General features: G+C 48.8%; 1 protein-coding gene and 1 pseudogene across 2 annotated transcripts in view; both read left to right on the forward strand.

Annotated features, from left to right (window-relative positions):
- The first annotated feature begins 5,875 nt into the window (after positions 1 to 5,875).
- On the forward strand, positions 5,876 to 7,060 carry LOC309548098 (annotated as a pseudogene). Its single transcript has 2 exons — positions 5,876 to 6,042; positions 6,538 to 7,060. The product of its transcript is annotated as an uncharacterized misc_RNA (transcript).
- A 309-nt stretch (positions 7,061 to 7,369) lies between these two features.
- Positions 7,370 to 23,382, forward strand: part of LOC309548099 (uncharacterized protein) — a gene marked incomplete at both ends in the record, with an annotated part of 32,864 nt that continues 16,851 nt past the window's right edge. Inside the window, 2 exons of the mRNA XM_082248063.1 lie at positions 7,370 to 7,373; positions 8,010 to 8,581. Coding sequence (XP_082104189.1) covers positions 7,370 to 7,373; positions 8,010 to 8,581 — 576 coding nt within the window. The remainder of the gene's footprint in view (positions 7,374 to 8,009; positions 8,582 to 23,382) is intronic.

The raw sequence follows: 23,382 nt of genomic DNA on the forward strand, positions 1-23,382 counted from the left end.
GACGTAGATAATTTTTTTTCCTGGGGGGGGGGGGTCAGCCTTCAGGACCCAGAGAACAATAATTAGCACGCCTGCCACGCTGTGACAAATTGTGATGTGTATATATACAGTATATACAGCGCCCCCAGCAGGCACATCTGTTAGTGAAGCAAATAGTAAACATGGCTTCAATGTCTGATTTCTAAAGAGGACAGTCTGTAAAGCTGTTTATAGAGGGGCTCTTTTTTTATTTAGGGCTGAGCTTCTGGATAATTGGGGTGTCCTAACTGAGTACAGAGAGAACTGCTATGCCTCTGTGCAGAGGCGGCTCTAGGCTTTGTGAGGCCTAAGGCAAAACTTGGACATGAGGCCCCACTCATGCCCATAATGGGAAAGATAATTCAAGCGATAAAAATAAATGTATAAATTGCATATATTAAGAGCCTTAACCTTTGTACTATGAATTCAGAGTTTCTAGAATTTTCTCTAACCAATCAAACTTTAATCAAAGATCATTAAACATCGGGTATGTATGTATGTATATATATATATATGTCTGCTTTTACATCACAGTCCCCAGCGTTTCCCTATAATTCATGATTCCCTGAGTCCCTCCTTACATCAGAGTTCAGTGTCCCCCCTTACATAAGAGTTCTCCTTTAAATCAGATTCCCCCCAGCATCTCCTCCTTACATCAGAGTCCACAGAATTCCTCTTTACATTAGAGTCCCCCTCTTAAATCAAATTTCATAGAGCCCCCTTTACATCAGAGTCTCCAGAGTTTCCCCTTTACACTGTAAGAGGGAACTCTGAAGACTGATGTAAGAGGAGTTCTGGGAACCCTGATTTAGGAGGAATTTTGGGGACTCTGAAGGAAGGGGAGTTCTGGGAACCCCCGATTTAAGGGGGAATGCTGGAGACTCTAATGTAAGGAGAGTTCTGGGAACCCTGATTTGGGGGGGAAAGCTGGGGACTCTGGTGTAAAAGGGAACTCTGTGGTCACCAAAGCTCCCCCTTGCATCAGAGTTTCCAGAGACCCCCTTACACTTCCCTTCTCCAGTCCGCCACAGTCAAGGGCATGACAAGTCCCACTGCAGAAGGCTGCCATACCTGAGTCCCCACAGAGGGCACTGTAAACTCCAGTATAGTGCACTGCCATTCCCCCCTGAGGAATGGAAGCCTGCTATGCTTGGACTTGTAGTGCCCTCTGTGGGGACTAAGGCATGGCAGCCTGCTATTCTGGAACTTGTAGTGCCCTCTGTGAGGGACTGAGGATTCCTCAGTCCTCCACATTCTAGGGCACTATAAGTCCCAGCATAGTGGGTTGTCATTCCTCAGTCCCTTACAGCTGGGGGGGAAAACAACAGTTAAACATCTAAAGGACAACTCCAACCAAAACTACCAATAATGTACAGACTCCATATGCTATATAATGTCACAGCCCCGCTACCCCTCACCTTCCACCTTGGGTGCTGTTATTGTGCAGGGCAAAGGGCTCCATCTCCACCATGTTTGGCTTTGATGTCAGATATGCAGGACTGGCTCAGCTCCACTCTCTTCCCTGGCAACTGACTCTGGCGTCACGGGGGGGGGGGCTCTCCTCCTCCCCCAGCCACCCAGGGGCCCTCTCCTTCTCCCCCAGCCACCCAGGGGCCCTCTCCTTCTTCCACAGCCACCCAGGGCCCCTCTCCTTTTCCTCCAGCCACCCAGGGGCCCCTCTCCTTCTCCTCCAGCCACTCAGGGGCCCTCTCTTTCTCATCCTCCAGCCACCCAGGGGCCCCTCTTCTTCTCCTTCAGCCACTCAGGGACCCTCACCTTTTCCCCTAGCCATCCAGGGACCATCTCCTTTTCCCCTAGCCACCCAGGGACCCTCTCCTTTTCCCCTAGCCACCCATCGCCCCTCTCCTTTTCCCCTGCCACCCATCGCCCCTCTCCTTTTCCCCTAGCCACCCAGGGACCCTCTCCTTCTCTTCCAGCCACCCTCTCCTCCCCCAGCCACCCAGGGCCTTCTTCTCCTCCTCCTACTCCACCAACCATTCTAAGACTCTTCCAACTTCCCTGGGGCTACTCACCCCCTTTGCGTAGTAGACACCACAAATCTATGACCAGCCTGCAGAGTGACAAGTTGGGGCCTGGTTCCTGGGCCATGGCAGAGCTCTCCTCCCGGAGCAACAACCGATGATAGCAGAGTGAGCTGACCGGGCAGTCACTTCCTACTGATGCAGGTACACGCCCACCGATTCCTCCACATCTTAGGATTACATGATCAGACGGCCAATCCCCAGGCAGAGAAGGCGGGGTAAGTGTCAGCGGACAACAGACACCTGGCAGCCGCAGTGAAGGGACTGCAGCACACTGCTGCAACTTTTATATCCGAGGATCTAAAACAATATTTTACTTGGGAGATTTCCCTGACTGCACCCTTCTAAATGTTGTCGCTCCACCACTGGCCGCGAGGCCCCTGTAGGTGCGAGGCCTTAGGCGACCGCCTAAATTGCCTAATTAGAGAGCCGCCTATGCCTCTGTGTGTCCACAGGCTTTACTATTGTTTCCAGGTGGTTTTCCCTGCACAGCTACTCTCTCCCCCTGGCTTGCACACCTCATGCCTCATCTAATTTTGTACACAGCACTCTCTGCTGCAGTCCTCTGTCTCCACCCAACCTCTCTTGTACTGCAGGCTGCTTCCTGCCCAGTCCCTGCTGGCTCTCTCTGCATGCTCCTGCTTGTGGGTCCCACCAATAAGTTCTACTTTCCCAAACTTTCTCCCTCTGCACTTTCTTCTTGCCACTGGGTGGGGCCAATGCAAGCTATCGATGCAGTGAATCAGCTATTCTCTTCACTGTTCAGCAGGGCCACCATTAGAAATCGTGGGGCCCAGTACAAACTGCGGCTAAGCCCCAGTTTTACTGCCCCTTGGCCACTGACCTTAAATTTGAAATACAGCTGGAGGCTACTCACATGCCATAGCTGTGACAATTTTCCATCCCAGCCATGGAAAATTTGACACGGCACAGTGAGTTGACTATCATACTTTGCCATTCAAGTCAATGGGGCCATGCCACAACTGTAAGCCAAACACTTTGCTTGTGGTTGCAGTGCATTAGCACCATTATACACTGCCCCTTGGCTTGAGAAACAGGCATTCAGGGGACAACAGGGTCACCTCCTGAACACCTAAAAGCAGCTGCACTCTGAAAAGCAACCCACTGTGGATCACTTTTCAAAGCTTTGGACAATTTCAACCCAGCCTAATAACAAAAGAATGAACACCGCTCCCGGTTGGTTCATACCAATCTGCCACTCACATTCACTGGGTGCTGGCTCAGTTCATATGAAAATAGAAACTTCAGACATCTGCACTCCAGTAGCCACCTTTAAAATGTAAATATAGGCAAAACTAGCAAGGCCCGAAGCGAAAAAAAAAAAAAAAAAAATATAGCGTAGGGCAGACATGACCATGTGAAGAGGGGAGACAGGGCAGGTATGGGTTAAAGTAAATTGTTTTGATTTGGGGGGATTCAAGGATTGGTGGAGCAGTCTTGGGAGGGGTTGAGGTATATTTAGGAGGGGTGGCCCCTAAGAATTGGAGGTCAGTGAAGTTCAACGGACGAAGGAAGAAGAAGCTTGGTCACCCACCTGTTGCACTGCAGAGCATCTCACCTCGGCTTCCTGGTCCGGCTGCGATGGCGGAGTTGGACGTTTTGCTGGATCAAATCAAGGCCGCTGCAGCGGTGAAGGGGACTGAGTGGCTCCGGGCCCAGGTTTCCTCTTTGATAGGGGTTCAGGACTCTACCCAGGATCCAGGAGGGTTGGCGGTCCCGCGGGCTTGGCGGTCACGGCCGCCGGAGCGTTTTTCACCGGACCCTTCCCCTCGAGCTCAGCGTCACCCCAGGAGCCCCGACAGGGACCCTTCCGGGCCGCCGGCTAAGCGTGTCTCTGCTGCAGCTGGGCGCGCCTCGGGAAGGAATCCTCTGCAGGGACGGAGCTCTGGGGGCGGCGGGAGAAGGCGGACTTCGGTCTCTCCCAGTCCCCCTCGCCTCGGAATCGGCCTCGGTCGGGCGCGGAGAGATGACGCGGCGCGGCAAGTCACGTGGCCGGGTCATCGAGAGTTCATCTGGATCACGGAGCTCGACGTCGGGCGGAGCTGGAGCAAGGGGGCGGGGACGCCTGTCGCTCGGCTCTTCGGCTTCCGGGAGTGCGCCACCTGGAGGGCAGATGCCTGCGGTGTCCGGGGACGATCGTTCGGAAGGCGAGGTGTCCGGATCGGAAGGTAAAGAGGATGTCGGTGTCCGGTCGGCGGCGAGGGAGGCTGGATCGGCGGCTGGGGGCGACCCCCCTGGGCAGTCAGGTGAGACTTCCGTTTCTTCACTGTCTTTGGATGCTGTGCGGGGCTTGTTTGATGTGGGGGGTGGGAGTCCTGCGGTGCCCCGTGTGGGTGGGGCGTCCCCGGTGGGGTGGCCCCGGATGGGGGAACGGATGGGGGCTTGGGGGGCTTTCTCCTGGGTCTGCAGGATCTCCTGGGGCGTTTGGCTCCGGAGGGCGGGGTCCGCTCGTCTCCGGCGGCGGCTTGGGTTCCTCCAGCGGGGGGCTCGGGCACGGAGCCCGTGGGGGCCCCGGGGCTGGCGGGGCCGTCTGCAGCTGGGCAAGTTCCGGGGGTGGCTGCGGCGCCCCCGGCTGTTGGTTCGCCTGCGGTGGCGGCGGTGACTGCTGGGTCTGCGGGGGACAAGCCCGGGACGGCGAAGGAGGGGAAGACGGACGCGGTTCGCCTGGACGATTCGGCTAAAGGTGAGGTATATGTTTGTTTTGAGGGCCCATTGGGGGCGCATTTGAAACAGGAAGTTCGTGAGAAGATTTGGAAGGGTGAGTACGTGGAAATCTTCACGCTGTTGCCCCTCGAGAAGTTCCACCTGGACAGGGTTAAACCGGAGGAGCGCAAGAAGGAGGACGAGGAGGCGCGACGCTATCGGCTGATCCCGTGGACGTTCCCCAATTGGTTGCAGGCCTTTGCCATTCTGGCGGGCGTCATAGGCGAAAAGGCGCCGGAAAACTGCTCGGCCCTTTTCTGTTACCTGGACACTATAGGGGAGGCCTATCGGGTGTATGGGGGGTCGGCCTGGCTGCGGTACGACGAGCAGTTCCGACAGCGGAAGGCGGTTAGGCCGTCCTTGCGGTGGGACCACAAGGACATCAGCCTGTGGATGCGGCTCATGTCTTCTGCGAGGGCTCCATATCAGTTTTTTCCAGGGGGGGGCCGGTGGTTCTGCGACCCCGGGACAGCCGGCCGCGAAGAAAAGGGGTTTCTGCTGGCAATTTAATGAGGGTTCCTGTAAGTTCGGCGGCACCTGTCGCTTCAAACATGAATGCTCCGGTTGCGGAGGTTCCCATTCCTTGTCTCGCTGTTTTAAGTCCGGAAAGGGGCGTTCCGGAGAGCCTTCGCACAAAGGGGACGATGCCGGTGAGGGTGGAAAGGCTGCGGCCTTTTCTAGATAGGTACCCCGATAGGGCGGCTGCCGATAGGGCGGCTGCCCGACTTCTGGGGGAGGGTTTTGCGGTGGGTTTTCGTATCCCTTGCTCGTTGGCCTCGGTGCCTCCGGTGGCGAGGAATTTGCGTTCGGCCTTGCTCCACCCTTTGGTGGTGTCGGATAAGTTGAACAAGGAAGTGGCTCTCGGTCGCGTGGCGGGCCCGTTCTCAGAGGTGCCGTTATGGGACTTGGTGGTTTCGCCGTTGGGGGTGGTTCCAAAGAAGAAACCCAATAAGTTCCGCCTCATTCACCACCTCTCCTTCCCAAAGGGTGGGTCCGTAAATGACGCCATTGACCCGGAGGCTTGTGCGGTGTCTTACATTTCCTTTGACGCCGCGGTGGCCTGGGTGCGACATTATGGGCGAGGGGCCTTGATGGCTAAGTCTGACATAGAGGCGGCGTTCCGGTTGCTCCCGGTTCACCCGGATAGTTTTCGGTTGCTGGGCTGCTGGTGGCAGGGGGCGTATTATGTGGATCGCTGTCTTCCTATGGGAAGCTCCATATCTTGCGCGTTGTTTGCGACCGTCAGTTCCTTTGTGGAGTGGGTGGTCAGGGATGTTTCCGGAGTGAATTCGGTGATCCACTATTTGGACGACTTTCTTTGTGTGGGCCCGCCCTCTTCCACTCGGTGTGCGATTCTGCTCGCCACTTTGCAGCATGTGGCGGGGAGTTTCGGCATTCCTTTGGCCCCGGACAAGACGGAGGGCCCGACCACGGTGCTCAGCTTCCTAGGCATTGTCGTGGATTCGGTTGCCATGGAGTGTCGCCTGCCGGAGGATAAGTTGAGGGCTTTGAGAGCTGAAATTGAAGGGGTACTGGGCTTGCGCAAAATTCGGTTGCGTAGCTTGCAGTCGTTGCTGGGTAAATTGAATTTTGCATGCCGCATTATGCCCATGGGCCGGGTTTTCTGCCGACGGCTGTCGGCGGCGACTTCGGGGGTTAAATTGCCCACTCACTTTGTCAGGCTCAACCGAGAACACAGGGATGACTTGCGTCTGTGGCACGTTTTTTTTTTTTTGGCCACGTACAATGGTAGATCCTTGTGGTTGGCCGGGCCGGTTAGCAACTTTGATTTGGAGCTGTTTACTGATGCAGCTGGTTCGGCTGGGTACGGGGCTTTTCACTGAGGGGCGTGGAGCGCCGCCCCTTGGCCGGTGGAGTGGCGGGGGGCGGGGTTAGTCAGCAACTTGGTTCTGCTGGAGCTGTTCCCAGTGGTGGTGGCTCTGGAGATTTGGGGGGCGGAGTTCCGGAATTTGAAGGTTCGTCTCCATTGCGACAATCTCGGGGTGGTCCAGGTTATCAACCGCGCGTCGGCTTCTTCTCAGCCGGTGGTGCGCCTCCTCAGGTATTTGGTTTTGCGGTGTCTACAGTTGAATGTTTTCCTGTATGCTGTGCACATTCCGGGGGTTCATAATGATATTGCTGACGCGCTGTCTCGTTTTCAGTGGGACAGATTCCGGGAGTTGGCACCGGCAGCGGAGCAACGTGGAGTCCCGTGTCCGGAGTGGCTGTGGGGGATTGCCTTGGGGTCCTCGCTGGATGGATCAGGGAGTCGGTGAGCGAGTCCACGTGGTCGGCATATTGCAAGGTATGGTTAGAGTGGCTGGAGGTGTTGCGGGTGGCGGCAGTGGATCCTCGGGGTCCGGAGGTCAGGTGGGTGTTACTTTCTTTTGTCTCTGATCATTTTGAGAGGGGCTCGTCGGCTTCCGCTGTGGCGCGCAAGTTGTCCGGCTTGGCCTTTCTGTTTAAATTTTTGGGTTGTCAGGACTTCACGAAGGATTTTTTAGTACGGCAGGCGTTGAAAGGCTATTCCAGGGCGCATCGGCAGAGGGACTCTAGGCGCCCGGTGTCCTTCGCTCTGTTGCAGGATGTGTGCGTGCAATTGGGGGTGCACTGTGCCTCGAGTTACGAAGTGGCGTTATTTAAGGTGGCCTTTTCTCTCGCTTTTTTCGGGGGTTTCCGGGTTGGGGAGTTGGTCAGCTCCTCCCGGACGGTGCCGGGGGGCTTATTGGTTCAGGATGTTTCTTCCGGTCGGGAGGGGGTTACTATCCTCCTTCGCAGGTCAAAAACGGACCAGAGTGGCAGGGGGGTCCGTGTCCGGCTGTTCGCGGTGCCGTCTTCACCGCTGTGCCCGGTGGGTGCTGTTCAGGCTTATGGGGCAATCCGCCCTCCGCGGCCCGGTTCATTTTTGATGCACGCGGACGGGTCGTCGTTATCTCGTTTTCAATTCATCTCGGTGTTCAGAAAATGTGTGCGCTCTTTGGGTTTGGATGCCAGTAAGTTTGCGTCTCATTTCTTTCGGATCGGGGCAGCCACGGAGGCTGCGCGCTGGGGGTTGAACGAGGATGCAGTGAAACACGCTGGGAGTCCAGGAGGTTCTTGTTGTACGTACGTCCGCAGCTGTTGGTGTGATGTTTGTGAGGGTGTTGGTTTGTATCGCTGGGGGGTGGGGGGTCCGGCTGGTTGTCTGATTATTGGTTGGTGTTTTTGTTCCCCTTTTTCTTATAGGTTTGGACCCCTGCCTCGTTTGGATTTTGGGACACTCGTATGTTTTCTGGGGGGCCCGGAGAGCTGATGTGCGTCCTAATGGTGGACAGCTTGGTTTCTCTCGGCAGGAGGCTTGTGTCAGGTGGATGGGGGTGCCGGGGCTCACTTGGGGCAGGGTCCTCCCGGAAGTTCATCGTTTCGCCCGGTTGGACAGGCAGCCGGATGTTCTGGTGCTGCATGCCGGGGGCAACGATTTGGGGGCCAGGTCCGCGCGGGCCTTGATCAGGGACATCAAGTTGGATTTCCTAAGGCTGCGCACGGCTTTTCCGGCGCTGCTTATAGTTTGGTCAGATATGGTGGCCCGCACGTCATGGCGCATGGCCAGGTCGGTGGCGCGGCTTAATAAGGCTCGGATCAAGTTGAACAAGGAAGTGGGGCGCTTTGTTTGTCGGAATGGTGGGTTGGTGGTCCGCCACTTGGATTTAGAAGTGGACACATGGCGGTATCTGCGGGGTGACGGAGTGCACCTCAATGCGGTGGGTATAGATTTGTGGGCTCTGGGATTGCAGGATGGGATCCAGCGAGCCTTGAGGGTTTGGAGGGGCACGCAAGGGTAAGGTGTCACCCTTGGGTGCTGGTGGCGTTTTGTTGGTCTTTGCTGGCGGGGGAGGTGAACAGTTTAGGTTAAGGGTATGGTTGGGACTCATCGTTGGTATGGGTCCCTATGGTGCATTCCATTTAATGTCAGTTTAAATGGAATTCAAAATGGTGGCACTGCGGGGAGTGGTTTGTCTCCGAGCCGGTGACGCGGCTGGAGGCCTATCAGGGCACAGGTCCCGCAGTGCAGGATTTGGAATTATTTCGGGGTGCCTCAAAGACCAACAGGCTTAATGACTGATTTGTTTTATGTTTTAAGGAATGTTTTTTCTCCTTATGTTAATTTTAAGGTAAAAAGGGTTAATAAGATGGCTGCTGTGGCCAATTAACTCCAAACACGGTGTGGTCTCAGTTATTTAGGTAAGGGGAAAGGTTTGGGGAATGGGGGTGGAGTCTTTGGCGTTAAGCAGCCTAAGGGTTGGGGGACATCTATTCTACATTGGTCATGTATTTTCTTCTTGGATAGAGCAAGGAAGGGTTATCACTCACTTTTTTTCCCTACCATCTGCATCCTATTGTGGAGATTTCCCTTCCTTGGGGATCCCAGGTCACCAGAACTAGTGTTTTCATTGGAAGATTTCCCCTTGATTACTGTTCTGAGGACTACCCAAAATGTTTGATTTTTTTCTACTTTCACTTTCAATTATAATAGTTATAATAATTATAATAGAAAACAGAACAAACAGAGAGGGTGAATCTCCCTAAGGGAGGCACAGGCAGCAAAAAAAAAAAAACTGACAAGCAATCTAATCTAATCTAATCTAATAGTTTTGCCTTTAGTTATACTGTATGTAAAAAAACAGTTCTTAAAAATACAACAATCACAGTGAAAGTAGGGGAAAAAACTGCTGATACGTTTCATGCTGAACTAACGCTTAGAATCATAATGCATCCATAATGAGTAATGAGTAAGCGTTAGTTCAGAATGAAACGTGTCAGCAGTTTTTTTTCCCCTACTTTCACTGTGATTAAACTTTTTGTATATTAGGGGTGGTTACTGGAGTGCAGATGTCCACCCCCAAAGCTCAAACACACGTGTATGTATACACACACTCTTACAATTGCGGAGTATTTTTTTGAATTGTGTTTTTTGCAGGGTTACTGTGTGCAGGGCTGCTGATAAGGCAGTACAACTGGTCCTGTTGTACTGGGCTCAAGCCTCATCAGCTAAACAGGGGGGCCCAGGGCAACTTCATCCATTTCTGCCTAAATTAATAAATGGATTTTTTTAGACCACTCCCCCACTCTTGCTTACCAGGACTTAAATTACATTTGCCGGGGGCCCCCATCAGGTCAACAAGGGGGCCCAAGAGGTGGGACTCTTTTTTTTTTATTTTCAGGGCATAGGAGGATAAAGTCAGTGCCAATGTTTCACTATACCCCAGGGGGGTGGCGTGTAGGCGGGGTTAGGTGGGCCCCATCAGTAAGGGTGTACGGGGCCCCATAATTTCTAACAGCGGCCCTGACTGTGTGTTACGTACAGAGTGCAGGGTTCAGGAATGAGTTACATAAGGAATGCAGAATTCAGGAGTGTGCTACGTACAATGCGCAGAGTTCAGGAATAAATTACGTAAGGAGTGCAGAGTTCAGAAGTGCGCTACTTACAGTGTGAAGAGTTCAGGAGTAAGCTAAGTACAGAGTTCAGGATGTACTACATGCAGAGTGCAAAATTCAGGGTGCGGGTCCAGGGTGTGCTACGCACAAAGTGCAGGGTCCAGGGTTTGCTACACACAGAGTGCGGGGTCCATGGTGTGCTACGCACAGAGTTAATGGTCCAGGGTGTGCTACGCACAGAGTGCGGGGTCCAGGGTGTGCTACGAACAGAATGCAGGGTCCAGGGTGTGCTACGCTTCAGCTGAAAAAGCCCTGAGTAAAAATATACAATGCAATACTGTCTGCAGCCATGAATGATACAACCGTCCACAGCACCTATGATCATCATTATCATGCTGATGATCACACTGTACTGCATGTGACTGTACTGTTTATAGGTTGTACAGTGTGGTCATCAGCATGATAATAATGACCACAGGTGCTGTGGTTGTATCATTCATGGCTGCAGACAGTGTTTGCACTGTATACAATTACTACTCCTGTCAAAAGTAGTAACAGTATATAGCAAACACTGCAGCCTGTGTCTCACTCTAGTACTATACTAGCCTGCTGGCTGGAAGAAAAAAAAAGTAATCCTAAAGGACTGCAAAGAATGTATCAGGATGCAGAACAGTTTGAAGTAGGCTGGGATGGAAAGGGTGTCAGGCAGACAGTCAGTGTGTAGACTCCTAGTGTGTAATGCCCACATCTGAGACTGAAGGCTGCAGTACTTGTTCAGTGCAGATTTATGTGTGTGGAGAGCAGAAAGTACCTAGTCATGCCAGCCCTGCGCCTAATTTTTTTTTTTTTTTTTTGCTTCGGGCTTATCTTTCATTGCATTAAGTTCTGCAGCTTCTGTTCATTGGTCTCCCCACATCAGAGTTGCTTCTTCCCACACCAAGACAGGGAGCCCACGGGATGAATTTGAAGGGAAGGACAATGCACTTTGTGTACCCATTGCCTGCGGAGACAGCAGCACCACCCCCTGCTGCCTTCCCAGCCAATAGGTAGCTGGAATTCATGAGAAATGCCCTCCCTCCTGACATAATTTGGGACGTCCTGAGTACCGACATATTGTTTTACAATGCAGGTACATCGGGAAAAAATGTTTTTTCATCTGGTATCCAGGGTCCCAGCTGGGCCCTGCCTGTCAGCCTCATGGATGAGAGAGGTGGTCCAGCTCCAGCAGTTGAAAGGCTACACTAGCCTAGCTGCTGTGAAATTGACTGATGCTCTGGGGGGGGGGGGGGTTTGGACCCCCCTGACCCCCCTTATCTATGCCCCTCATCTGGTAGCAACTTTATAGGGTGGCTGAGTCTTCATAGAACATGCTTGCTCTGGAGTTGTAGCCCAGCTGGCAGCTATTCTTTCTGCAAGACAGACACTTTTACTGTAGAAAATTACTGCAGAAATCCTCTTTTGGGAATACATACACCAGACAGTCCACTGAATACCCCAAATCTTAACCCCCCCTCATCAGTTGCTGCTGGCAAGGGCCGCATGCACTTAAGGGAAAGCATGGACCGAGCCCCCATATGTAGCACTATCCCTGTAGGAGCTGCTGAGTGTAACCGGTTCTTTCCCAAAACAGTGCAAAGGAAGCCGGGCACATAGCAACAGTCCATTCCCTCAATTGCTCATTGAACAGTCTAGGGGATGTATTTTTAAAGGTATACTGCATTAAATATTTTTTAACAGGAGGGTATAGAAGAGTGCGGGATAAAAAGTTAAGTAAAGTCTGCTGAGGACACTTTTTTCTCTGCAGCAGAAGCATAGGAAGTAGTAGATTAAGACAGTCTATAGATGAACAGCTAGCATGCATCAACTTGTAGCACAGAAATAAGCTCTACTCACAAATCCTAAGGCAGATTAAGTCTGTAAGTTCTGTTATTCGCAGCTCAATGTCCAGGCCAAAGGCTCTAGGGAAGGGGTCTTTAAACTATGGCGCTCCAGTTGTTCAGGAACTACAATTCCCATCATGTCTAGTCATGTTTGTGAATGTCAGAGTTTTACAATGCCTCATGGGATGTGTTCCACAGCAGCTGGAGGGCCGTAGTTTGAGGATCCCTGCTCTAGGGGGTAAGCAGTCTCCCTATCCTCTCAACTCACTGATCAATCCCCAGAATCTCCTCAGGGTTCCATACTATTATACAGCAACCTAGCTTCATTTAGGCACCTCTCCCCAGGGATTGGCTAGGCTCTGCTGAATTTTCAGACTGAGCATTTGAATCCTTCCGCCCTAAGCTCTAGAAACTTCTCCTAGAGGCAGGAGGAAGTAATCAAACTCTCAATCTGTGAAGCTCTAAGTAGACCAAACCAAACAATCACTGCTCTTGAGAATACAGCAAAAGTCAAAACTAAATTTACCTAGCAGCCACCTAACTAGAAGGATGCTACATCCATTCATACATATCTTCAATATGAGGAGGCCATGAAGAATATTTTACATTTAGTACCCAGACCTAGCAGCCATGTGCTTGTAGATGCTAAAATCATTCATATCAAATCCTTTATAGGAAGATTATTAGATACAATTTTTAGACAATTTTTATTATCCAAAATACACAGGAGAAAACAGCAATTGCAGCTTCTATCCTGCATAATCTTGAATATGTGTCTGAATGTAAAAATAGAACAGACAGATGGTAAAAAAGGAAGATTTTTACACTGGCGTTGTATGTGCATCCCATTTCAACATTTAAAATGCATTTGCAGAGAATGTTTTACATGGGTAGGACTATGTGTGACAGTGCAAGGCCCTGACATGGTGTGAGTTTGGGAAATTAAGGTAGAAATGACACATGATTCACATTAAGGGCTCTTTCACACTGATGCGTTTTTACCTTGCTGACAAAAAAAAAAAAAAAAAAGCAAGAAAAATGTTTCGCTTTAACACCTTCCCGACCAGCCAATAGCAGATTGAGGGTCAGGTGGGTTTTTTTTTTTTTTTTTTGAGAAAATTAAAACTTTATTATTAGAAACAGGTTAGGCAATTTTATGTTTACATCACAGTAATATACAGAAATCAGGAATGCATAGTGCTATTCTTGCAGTGTAAATGCCTTAGAACTCTGCAGGAATTATTACATTTATCTGTGATGACAACAAGTAAGGTATGTATTGTAAGCTATTCAGCTACAATGCATAAACTGTACATGCTACTTCTTAGGGGATTAGCCCTGGGCTACTTCAGCAAGCAAGGTTCCTTTTTTCTAGTCACTGCTGGAGGAAGATGATGAAGATCTCCTTCCATGTCCATGCTTATATGCATGTTTGTTTGCCTTCTTCATTTTTTTCCTCATTTTCTTATCCATGGGGTATCCAGGCATCATGGGGTTTACTGGGTACCCTGGCATTCCTGGTGGGTAAGGTCCAGTGTGTGGAGGGTAGCCAGGCTGATGACCAGGATGGGGTATATGTCCTGGAGGATAGACAGGCTGCCCAGGGGGGTAGACAGGCTGACCTGTGGGATAACCAGGTTGTCCGGGAACGTTTGCATACATCGCTCTCAACAAAAGTTGGATGTTCTACCTGACACTCTCACTTCTTTCCTAGACGCTCCTCAGTTGGGGGTTTTAACTACCTGACTTGATATTATACGATGTCCTTCACATAACGCCGCATGTGCTCACTCCCTTCGTACACAGCTCAACACTGATCATGATAAAGAGCCAATGACATAGGTTCTTTATCATGTGATTTATTTTTTTATTTATTTCAAGTACGTATACAGCGCCATCAATTTATGCATATATTCACATATTCACATCAGTCCCTGCCCTCAAGGAGCTTACAATCTAAGGTCTCTAACTCACATTCATACATACACATACTGGGGCCAATTTAGACTGGAACCAATTAACCTACCAGCATGTCTTTGGAGTGTGGGAGGAAACCGGAGGACCCAGAGGAAACCTACGAAGGCACAACAAGCAAACTCCAGGCAGGTAGTGTCATGGTTGGGATTTGAATCAGCAACCCTTTTGCTAGGAGAAAGTGCCAACCACTACACCACTGTGCCGCCCATGATCAGCTTTTCCAATCACAGCTGATCACATGTAAACAAATGTCATTTATTAGCATATCCATTCCTTCGCACTGTCAATGTCTGAGGAAAGGAAAGCTGATAACCAGCTTTCCAGTTACATATACTTATAAACATGGCACTCATCATCAGTTCAGCTGACCAGTGCAGCATATCAGTGCCATCTTTTAGTGCCCATCAGTGTCTCCTTATTAGGTGAAACCTCATTGTTGCCCATCAGTGCCCCCATGCCCAAGGACTGGGACTGGGAAATTCAGGACAGCTCTGAGAGTCTGGGAGACCGGGAGAGGGTCCAAGGCTGAGTGAGCCTGAAGAGCCTGTGGTCTGAAACCAAATAGAGCAGTGGTGCTGCTGACCAGAAAGCAAGGTGACTAAGTAGTTTCAGTGATTGTGTTTTTGCTGAAGCTGAAAAATCCCCTGCATGGGAATCTTTGCCTAAAAAACTTAGGCTGCCATGCCTTTAGTTTAAACTGATGCTCGGACTGACATATCTTACTAATTGTGTTCACACTGGGGCGGTGCTCTTCCATTGTGGTGAAAAAAAATCCTGTTTGCACAATTTTTGGAGCATGTTTGGGGAGTTAAAAAAAACTGCACCAAAAACGCACCATCCCATTAAAAGCAATGGAAAACGCAGCAAAAACATGGTACCCGCAATGCGTTTTTTGGTGCAATTTTTGAGTCACGTGTCTTTTAACCTCCCTGGCAGTATTCCCGAGTGTGGCTTATTATACAGTGCCAAAAGCGGCAACCCCGAGCCACACTCGGGATTAACCCCCAATCACACTTACCTTCCGTTACGATCCCCCCCGCCATCCTCTGCCGCCGTCCTTCAGCCATCCTCCCGCTGTCCTCCCGCTGTATGATCCGGCCGATGCCGGCACCTGTCTTCCGGTTCCCTTCCCTGCGAGCACCGCAACTCAGGGGAGTGGAACCAGCGGGAAATTAAAAAAATAAATAACACAAATGACTTGATACAACTTTGTATCATGCCATTTCACCACAGCTTTTCACCTTGTGGCTTTTCCAGTGCCCTGCCTTTACTTTTGCGGTTCTTTGTGCCTGGAAAATTGATAACGTCCATTGCGTCCAAAAAGCGTTCTTTTAGCTCAAAAGCGCTTTTAGACAAACTGGAAAACAGCGACCGTGAATCGGAATTATTTGAAGAACTGAGCGATAGTGATTCGTGGGAAAATTCGTCATCAGGTACTGAAAGTGACGACCGCAATGATTCTGCGACTGAGCTCAGCGATGTGAGAACTTGGCGCTATACTGACTGCGGTACGGATCAGGCAGCGCCCCCAAGATTACCATTTACTGGAGCACCTGGTATGAAAGGTGACGTTAACCATGATAACCCCTGGGCATACCTACAATTATTTCTGACCAATGAGGTTATTGAAAAAATAGTTCCCGAGATAAACCGGTACAAAGACCAACAATTGGCTACTCTGCATCAGAAGTTTGCAAGATGCAGAAAGTGGGAACCAGTGACCAAAGATGACATTTGGAAATTTCTTGGCCTAATTATTCTTCAGGGAGTAGTGGGGAAACCCCTGCAGAAGTGGTATTGGACAACCAATACATTACTTGCCACTCCATTCTTTGGCACGGTCATGTACAGAGTTCTCCCTCATAATGAAATATCTCCACTTTGAAAACAATGAAGAATTTGATGAAACTTCTCATCCTGTACCAAAACTAAAGAAAATTTGGGAAGTATATCAAATGATTCTACAGAATTTCCAACCGCCTATCAACCAATCACCTGCTCCTTAACCAGCACAGTAACTTCTGCAGTTCCCGCCGAGGCGCCGATCGCTGTGTATTCAGGGCTCGGGAGTGACAGTGAGTCTCTCTCACATCCTCTGCTTTAAACAGTTCCTCCTCCTCCGCTCTCCTCCTAAAAAGGTAGGGGGGGGGGCGGTTGTATTGTAAAGGGGTTCTTTGGAGGGGGGGGCTTTGTATTGTAAAGGGGTTATATTGGGGGGCTGTGTAATGTAAAGGGATTATATTGGGGGGCTGTGTAATGTAAAGGGGTTATATTGGGGGCTGTGTAATGTAAAGGGGTTATATTGGGGGGCTGTGTAATGTAAAGGGTTGTATGGGGGATGGGGCTGTGTAATGTAATGGGTTCTATTGGGGGGCTGTGTAATGTAAAGGGTTCCATGGGGGGTGGGAGCTGTGTAATGTAAAGGGGTCCAGGGGTATGGGGGCTGTGTAATGTAAAGGGGTCCAGGGGTAAGGGGTGTAATGTAAAGGGGTCCAGGGGTAAGGGGGCTGTGTAATGTAAAGGTGTCCAGGGGTACGGGGGCTGTGTAATGTAAAGGGGTCCAGGGGTACGGGGGCTGTGTAATGTAAAGGGGTCCAGGGGTACGGGGGCTGTGTAATGTAAAGGTGTCCAGGGGTACGGGGTCTGTGTAATGTAAAGGGGTCCAGGGGTACGGGGGCTTTGTAATGTAAAGGTGTCCAGGGCTACGGGGGCTGTGTAATGTAAAGGGGTCCAGGGGTACGGGGGCTGTGTAATGTAAAGGTGTCCAGGGGTACGGGGGCTGTGTAATGTAAAGGTGTCCAGGGGTACGGGGGCTGTGTAATGTAAAGGGGTCCAGGGGTACGGGGGCTGTGTAATGTAAAGGTGTCCAGGGGTACGGGGGCTGTGTAATGTAAAGGGGTCCAGGGGTACGGGGGCTGTGTAATGTAAAGGTGTCCAGGGGTAAGGGGGCTGTGTAATGTAAAGGTGTCCAGGGGTAAGGGGGCTGTGTAATGTAAAGGGGTCCAGGGGTACGGGGGCTGTGTAATGTAAAGGTGTCCAGGGGTATGGGGGCTGTGTAATGTAAAGGTGTCCAGGGGTATGGGGGCTGTGTAATGTAAAGGTGTCCAGGGGTATGGGGGCTGTGTAATTTAAAGTTGTCCAGGGGTAAGGGGGCTGTGTAGTGTGTAATGTAAAGGGGTCCAGGGGAACGGGGGCTGTGTAATGTAAAAGGGGGTCTCCATACATTTTACACGTGACACGTCAATGGGCAGTTCGTCGCCTGGGGGGGGGGTTGCCAAATATAGGATCCGCCCCGGGTGCCAAATGCTCTAGGTACGCCCCTGCGTCAATGTTTGGCAAAAAGAAGCTCAAGACAGGAGAAATGATTGCCTGGCAAAAAGGCAAAATGATCGCACTGCGATGGCGGGACAAGAAAGATGTGTGCCTAATGAGTACAGTCATAACACCTCCACTGTTATGATACGCACGAAAGGTGCGAAAGAAGTCATGAAGCCACAAGTAGTGATAGACTACAACAACACCATGGGAGGTGTCAACAGAGTCGACCAAGCAATGACATTCTACCTAGCTATGAGAAAGCAGCAAAAGAAATGCTATATGAAGATCTTCAGACATCTTCTTGAGCAATGCTTGTGGAATGCCTACATTCTGCTAAAAAAAAAAAGAGTGGCAAGCCTGTGATTAATTCGGACTTCATTTGGAAAGTTGTCGAACATATCTTTCTGAATCACCAAACACCATCAATGGCTGGGAATAGATCTGGACATTGTGCTGTTGGCGTTGTCAACCCGGAACGACTGACTGGTCGTCACTTTATGGACTACATCCCACCAACTGAGAAAAAGTCGGCACCTACAAGGATGTGCGTGGTTTGTTGCTCGAAGAGAAGAAAATAGGAAAGGAAACCAGATTCTATTGTCCCGATTGCGTTGTCAGACTTTGTGCAGTCCCATGTTGCAAAAGCTTTCATACCCGAGATGTTTACTAAACCATTATTACAGTGACTAGTAAAATCGCACACCTTATTTGTACACATTTCAGTGTTTTTGGTTTGATTATATTATTGAATAAAATGTATTATTATTATATTATAATTTATAATTTCGTGTTTCAAACTTTATCATACCTGGGATTTCTACTAGACTCTGATTCGGAATTGCCGGCAATAGGCTGCGATTTGGCATGCAATGTCAAATAGCCCCGTTGTGAACGGGGGCTTAGGCTACATTCACACCTGGGCATTTTCAATCACTGCGATTCTACCTGCAATTTCAAAACTCCCAGGTGTAAATTACAAATCACACAGAGCACATTTGACATGCCATTCGTTTGAATGGCATCTAAAATTGCAGTGCGGTTTTGCCGTGATTGTTTTACGATAAATCATAAACAAGCTAAGCAGGAACACAAATCTCTGTGTTCCTCCAGTCAAAGCACCCCCCACAGTTAGAAAGCACTCCCTAGGAGCACACTTAACCCTTTGATCGCCCCTGATGTTAATGGAAAGGTTTCTTCACAGTAAGAGCTGTGAAAATGTAGAATAGACTCCCTCCAGAGGTGGTTCTGGCTAGCTCACTAGATTGCTTTAAAAAAGGCCTGGATTCTTTCCTAGGTGTACATAATATAACTGGATGCTAACATTTATAGGTAAAGTTGATCCAGGGAATATCTGATTGCCTCTCGGGGGTTTAGGAAGGATTTTTTCCCCTGCTATAGAAAATTGGATAATGCTTTGCTGGGGTTTTTCGCCTTCCTCTGGATCAACTGCGGGTATAGGATTGTGTATATGGGATTTTATGTTTGTGTTTTCTTCACTGTTTTTTTGTTTTTTATTGGTTGGGCCAGATGGACTTGTGTCTTTTTTCAACCTGAATAACTATGTAACCCCTTCCCTGCCAGTGTCATTAGTACAGTGACTGTGTATTTTTTTATAGCACTGATCACTGTAATAATGTCACTGGTCCCCAAAAAGTGTCAGTTAGATGTCCGATTTGTCTGCCGCTATGTCACAGTCCTGCTAAAAATTGCTGATGGCTGCCAGTACTAGTAAAAAATAAATAAATAAAAATGCCATAAATGTATCCCTGAGTTTGTAGACGCTATAACTTTTGCGCAAACCATACAATATATGTTTATTGGGATTTTTTTTTACAAAAAACATGTGGCAGAAATTGATGAATAAATTTGATTTTTAACATTTTTTTATTGGGTATGTTTTATAGCAGAATGTTAAACATATTGCTTTTTTTTTGTTTTTTTTTTTAAATTGTCGGTCTTTTCTTGTTTAAAGCGCAAAAAATAAAAACCGCAGAGGTGATCAAATACCACCAAAAGAAAGCTCTATTTATGGGGGGGGGGGGGACATACATTTTATTTGGGTACAGTGTCGCACGACCTCACAATTGTCAGTAAAGAGTAGAGATGTATAGAACTGTTCGCCGGCGAACAGTTCCCGGCGAACTTAGCATGTTCGCGTTCGCCGCTGCCGGCGAACATATGCGATGTTCGGTCCGCCCCCTATAAGACATCATTGAGGCAAACTTTGACCCTGAACTTTACAGTCAGCAGACACATTTCCAGCCAATCAGCATACCTCCCTCCCACACCCTCCCACCTCCTATAAATAAGCAAGGGCAGCATCCATCTTAGATCATTCTGAAGCAGTGTGTGTAGTGAGAGTAGGGAGAGCTGCTGCTGCTGCTGCTGCTGCTGCTGTTAAGCTAGGGACAGTTAGTCAGTGTTCCTGGTCTTGCAGTGTTCTTGGTCCACTACTGCTGTAATATCAGCACCCCAAAAAGCCCTTCTAAGGGCTGGTATTTGTGTTTTTTTTTTTTTTTATATATATATATATATATATATATACCTAGCGTCCCCAAAAGCCCTTTTAAGGGCTGGTAATTGAGTTGTTTCTTCATATATATATATATATCTATATCTATCTAGTGTCCCCAAAAGCCCTTTTAAGGGCTGGTAATTGAGGATTTTTTTATTTATTTATATACATATATATATATATATATATAGTGTCCCCAAAAGCCCTTTTAAGGGCTGGTAAGGTAATAGATTTTTTTCTTTATATATATATATATATATATATCTATTGTACACTGCAGTTGCCTGCCCGCTGTGTGTGAGAGGCCACAGACCTACCACAGACTGTACTGTGTGCACACGACACTCATTTCGGGTGGCACAGGCACAGTACCTGGCATTTTAAAAAATATTTTTTTTTCCTCTGTCATAATTGCAGTGAGTGCTGTGTCAGGTCCACAGAGTGCACTGTACCCACTGCAGTGCACTGCCCACCACTGATATATATACGTTGGCACAGCATCTTGTTGCAATAAATTGAAAAAAAAAATATTTTTTATTATTGCAGTTGCCTGGGCTGCCAGTGACTGTCAGGTCCACAGAGTGTACTGTGCCCACTGCAGTGCCACTGTGTGCCCACCCACCACTGATATATAAGGTGGCACAGCAGCTTGCAAAGTAAAAAAAATATATATATTTTTTTAAATTGCAGTTGCCTGGGTGCCAGTGACTGCTGTCAGGTCCACAGAGAGTGTACTGTGCCACTGCCCACCCACCACTGATATATAAGGTGGCACAGCAGCTTGCAAAGTAAAAAAAAATATATATATTTTTTAAATTGCAGTTGCCTGGGTGCCAGTGACTGCTGTCAGGTCCACAGAGAGTGTACTGTGCCACTGCCCACCCACCACTGATATATAAGGTGGCACAGCAGCTTGCAAAGTAAAAAAAAATATATATTTTTTTAAATTGCAGTTGCCTGGGTGCCAGTGACTGCTGTCAGGTCCACAGAGAGTGTACTGTGCCACTGCCCACCCACCACTGATATATAAAGTGGCACAGCAGCTTGCAAAGTAAAAAAAATATATATATATTTTTTAAATTGCAGTTGCCTGGGTGCCAGTGACTGCTGTCAGGTCCACAGAGAGTGTACTGTGCCACTGCCCACCCACCACTGATATATAAAGTGGCACAGCAGCTTGCAAAGTAAAAAAAATATATATATATTTTTTAAATTGCAGTTGCCTGGGTGCCAGTGACTGCTGCCAGGTCCACAGAGAGTGTACTGTGCCACTGCCCACCCACCACTGATATATATGCCTGCAAGAGAAAAAGCCAGCCGCAGAGAAGCCGTATTCCTGAAAATATAAGAAAAATGCTTTTTTTTAGGGGTTCTGGACATGCTACAGAGCTGAAACTTGACAGGTACACTTTTTAGACCCCCCAGACACTAAATACAAAAAATGACATGCCTGCCTAAAAAAATGCCCGATAAATGCCTGCAAGAGAAAAAGACAGCCGCAGAGAAGCCGTATTCCTGAAAATATAAGAAAAATGCTGTTTTTTAGGGGTTCTGGACATGCTACAGAGCTGAAACTTGACAGGTACACTTTTTAGACCCCCCAGACACTAAATACAAAAAATGACATGCCTGCCTAAAAAAATGCCCGATAAATGCCTGCAAGAGAAAAAGACAGCCGCAGAGAAGCCGTATTCCTGAAAATATAAGAAAAATGCTGTTTTTTAGGGGTTCTGGACATGCTACAGAGCTGAAACTTGACAGGTACACTTTTTAGACCCCCCAGACACTAAATACAAAAAATGACATGCCTGCCTAAAAAAATGCCCGATAAATGCCTGCAAGAGAAAAAGACAGCCGCAGAGAAGCCGTATTCCTGAAAATATAAGAAAAATGCTGTTTTTTAGGGGTTCTGGACATGCTACAGAGCTGAAACTTGACAGGTACACTTTTTAGACCCCCCAGACACTAAATACAAAAAATGACATGCCTGCCTAAAAAAATGCCCGCTAAATGCCTGCAAGAGAAAAAGCCAGCCGCAGAGAAGCCATATTCCTGAAAATATAAGAAAAATGCTGTTTTTTAGGGGTTCTGGACATGCTACAGAGCTGAAAATTGACAGGTACACTTTTGTGACCCCCCAGACACTAAATACAAAAAATGACATGCCTGCCTAAAAAAATGCCCGCTAAATGCCTGCAAGAGAAAAAGCCAGCCGCAGAGAAGCCATATTCCTGAAAATATAAGAAAAATGCTGTTTTTTAGGGGTTCTGGACATGCTACAGAGCTGAAAATTGACAGGTACACTTTTTAGACCCCCCAGACACTAAATACAAAAAATGACATGCCTGCCTAAAAAAATGCCCGCTAAATGCCTGCAAGAGTAAAAGCCAGCCGCAGAGAAGCCATATTCCTGAAAATATAAGAAAAATGCTGTTTTTTAGGGGTTCTGGACATGCTACAGAGCTGAAACTTCACAGGTACACTTTTTAGACCCCCCAGATGCTAAATCCAAAGAAATTTTTTATTTTTATTTTTTTTTAATTTTTCCAATAATTGGCTCTCTATCAAAAAATTATAATTTTTAAGAACTTTTTTTTGCGTGATCCCTCTCCGGCATGCCACAGTCCAGGTGTTAGTCCCCTTGAAACAACTTTTCCATCACTATTGTGGCCAGAAAGAGTCCCTGTGTGTTTTAAAATTCGCCTGCCTATTGAAGTCTATGGCGGTTCGCCCGGTTCGCCGGTTCGCGAACATTTGCCGATGTTCGCGTTCGCCGTTCGCGAACCGCGAATTTTAGGTTCGCGACATCACTAGTAAAGAGGAGAGAGGTGCCTCTAAGGCTTCATTCCCATATTGGCGTCCCGGAATCATTGCCAATCGCGGTACACTCGTGCGATTCCCGTGACTTGCAATGGCACCCCGAACGCGGCACGATTTTTCTACGATTGTCACCTGAGGAAACACTGTAAAATCGCGCAAACAGAATCACGGGACGCCTGTCACCCAACAAAAGTACAAAAACTTATTTTGGATGAAAGGTGTCTCGCGATTCTGTTTGCGCAATTTTACCACGATTCGTCGGGTGACAGTCACGGCAAAATTTTACCTCGTTTGGGGAGCAATTGCAAGTCACAGGAATCATACAATTCCCATGATTTGCAATGATTCGGGATCACGGGCAGAATCGCGGCGATTATGCCTGTGATCCGGGGACGCCAATATGTGAATGGAGCCTAAGGGCTCTTTCACACGGTCCGCTTCCGTAGGCGGATCCGTGCTGCTCAGCGGGGATCGACCCGCGATCCCCGCTGAGCCGGCGGATGACAGCTCTGTCTCCGCTTGCAGTGCGGAGAGGGAGGTGTCACAGCCCCCGCTGCTCTCTATGGGGGATCGGATGAGAGTGGACCGCCTGTCCGCTCTCATCCGATCCAATCCGATACCTGAACGGATGGAAAAATAGGGTTTCCATCCCTCCAGATTTCACAGACAGGAT

This window comes from Pelophylax lessonae (genome assembly GCF_965119305.1).
Source record: "Pelophylax lessonae genome assembly, chromosome: 2".
In the NCBI taxonomy this organism is placed as follows: Eukaryota; Metazoa; Chordata; class Amphibia; order Anura; family Ranidae; genus Pelophylax; species Pelophylax lessonae.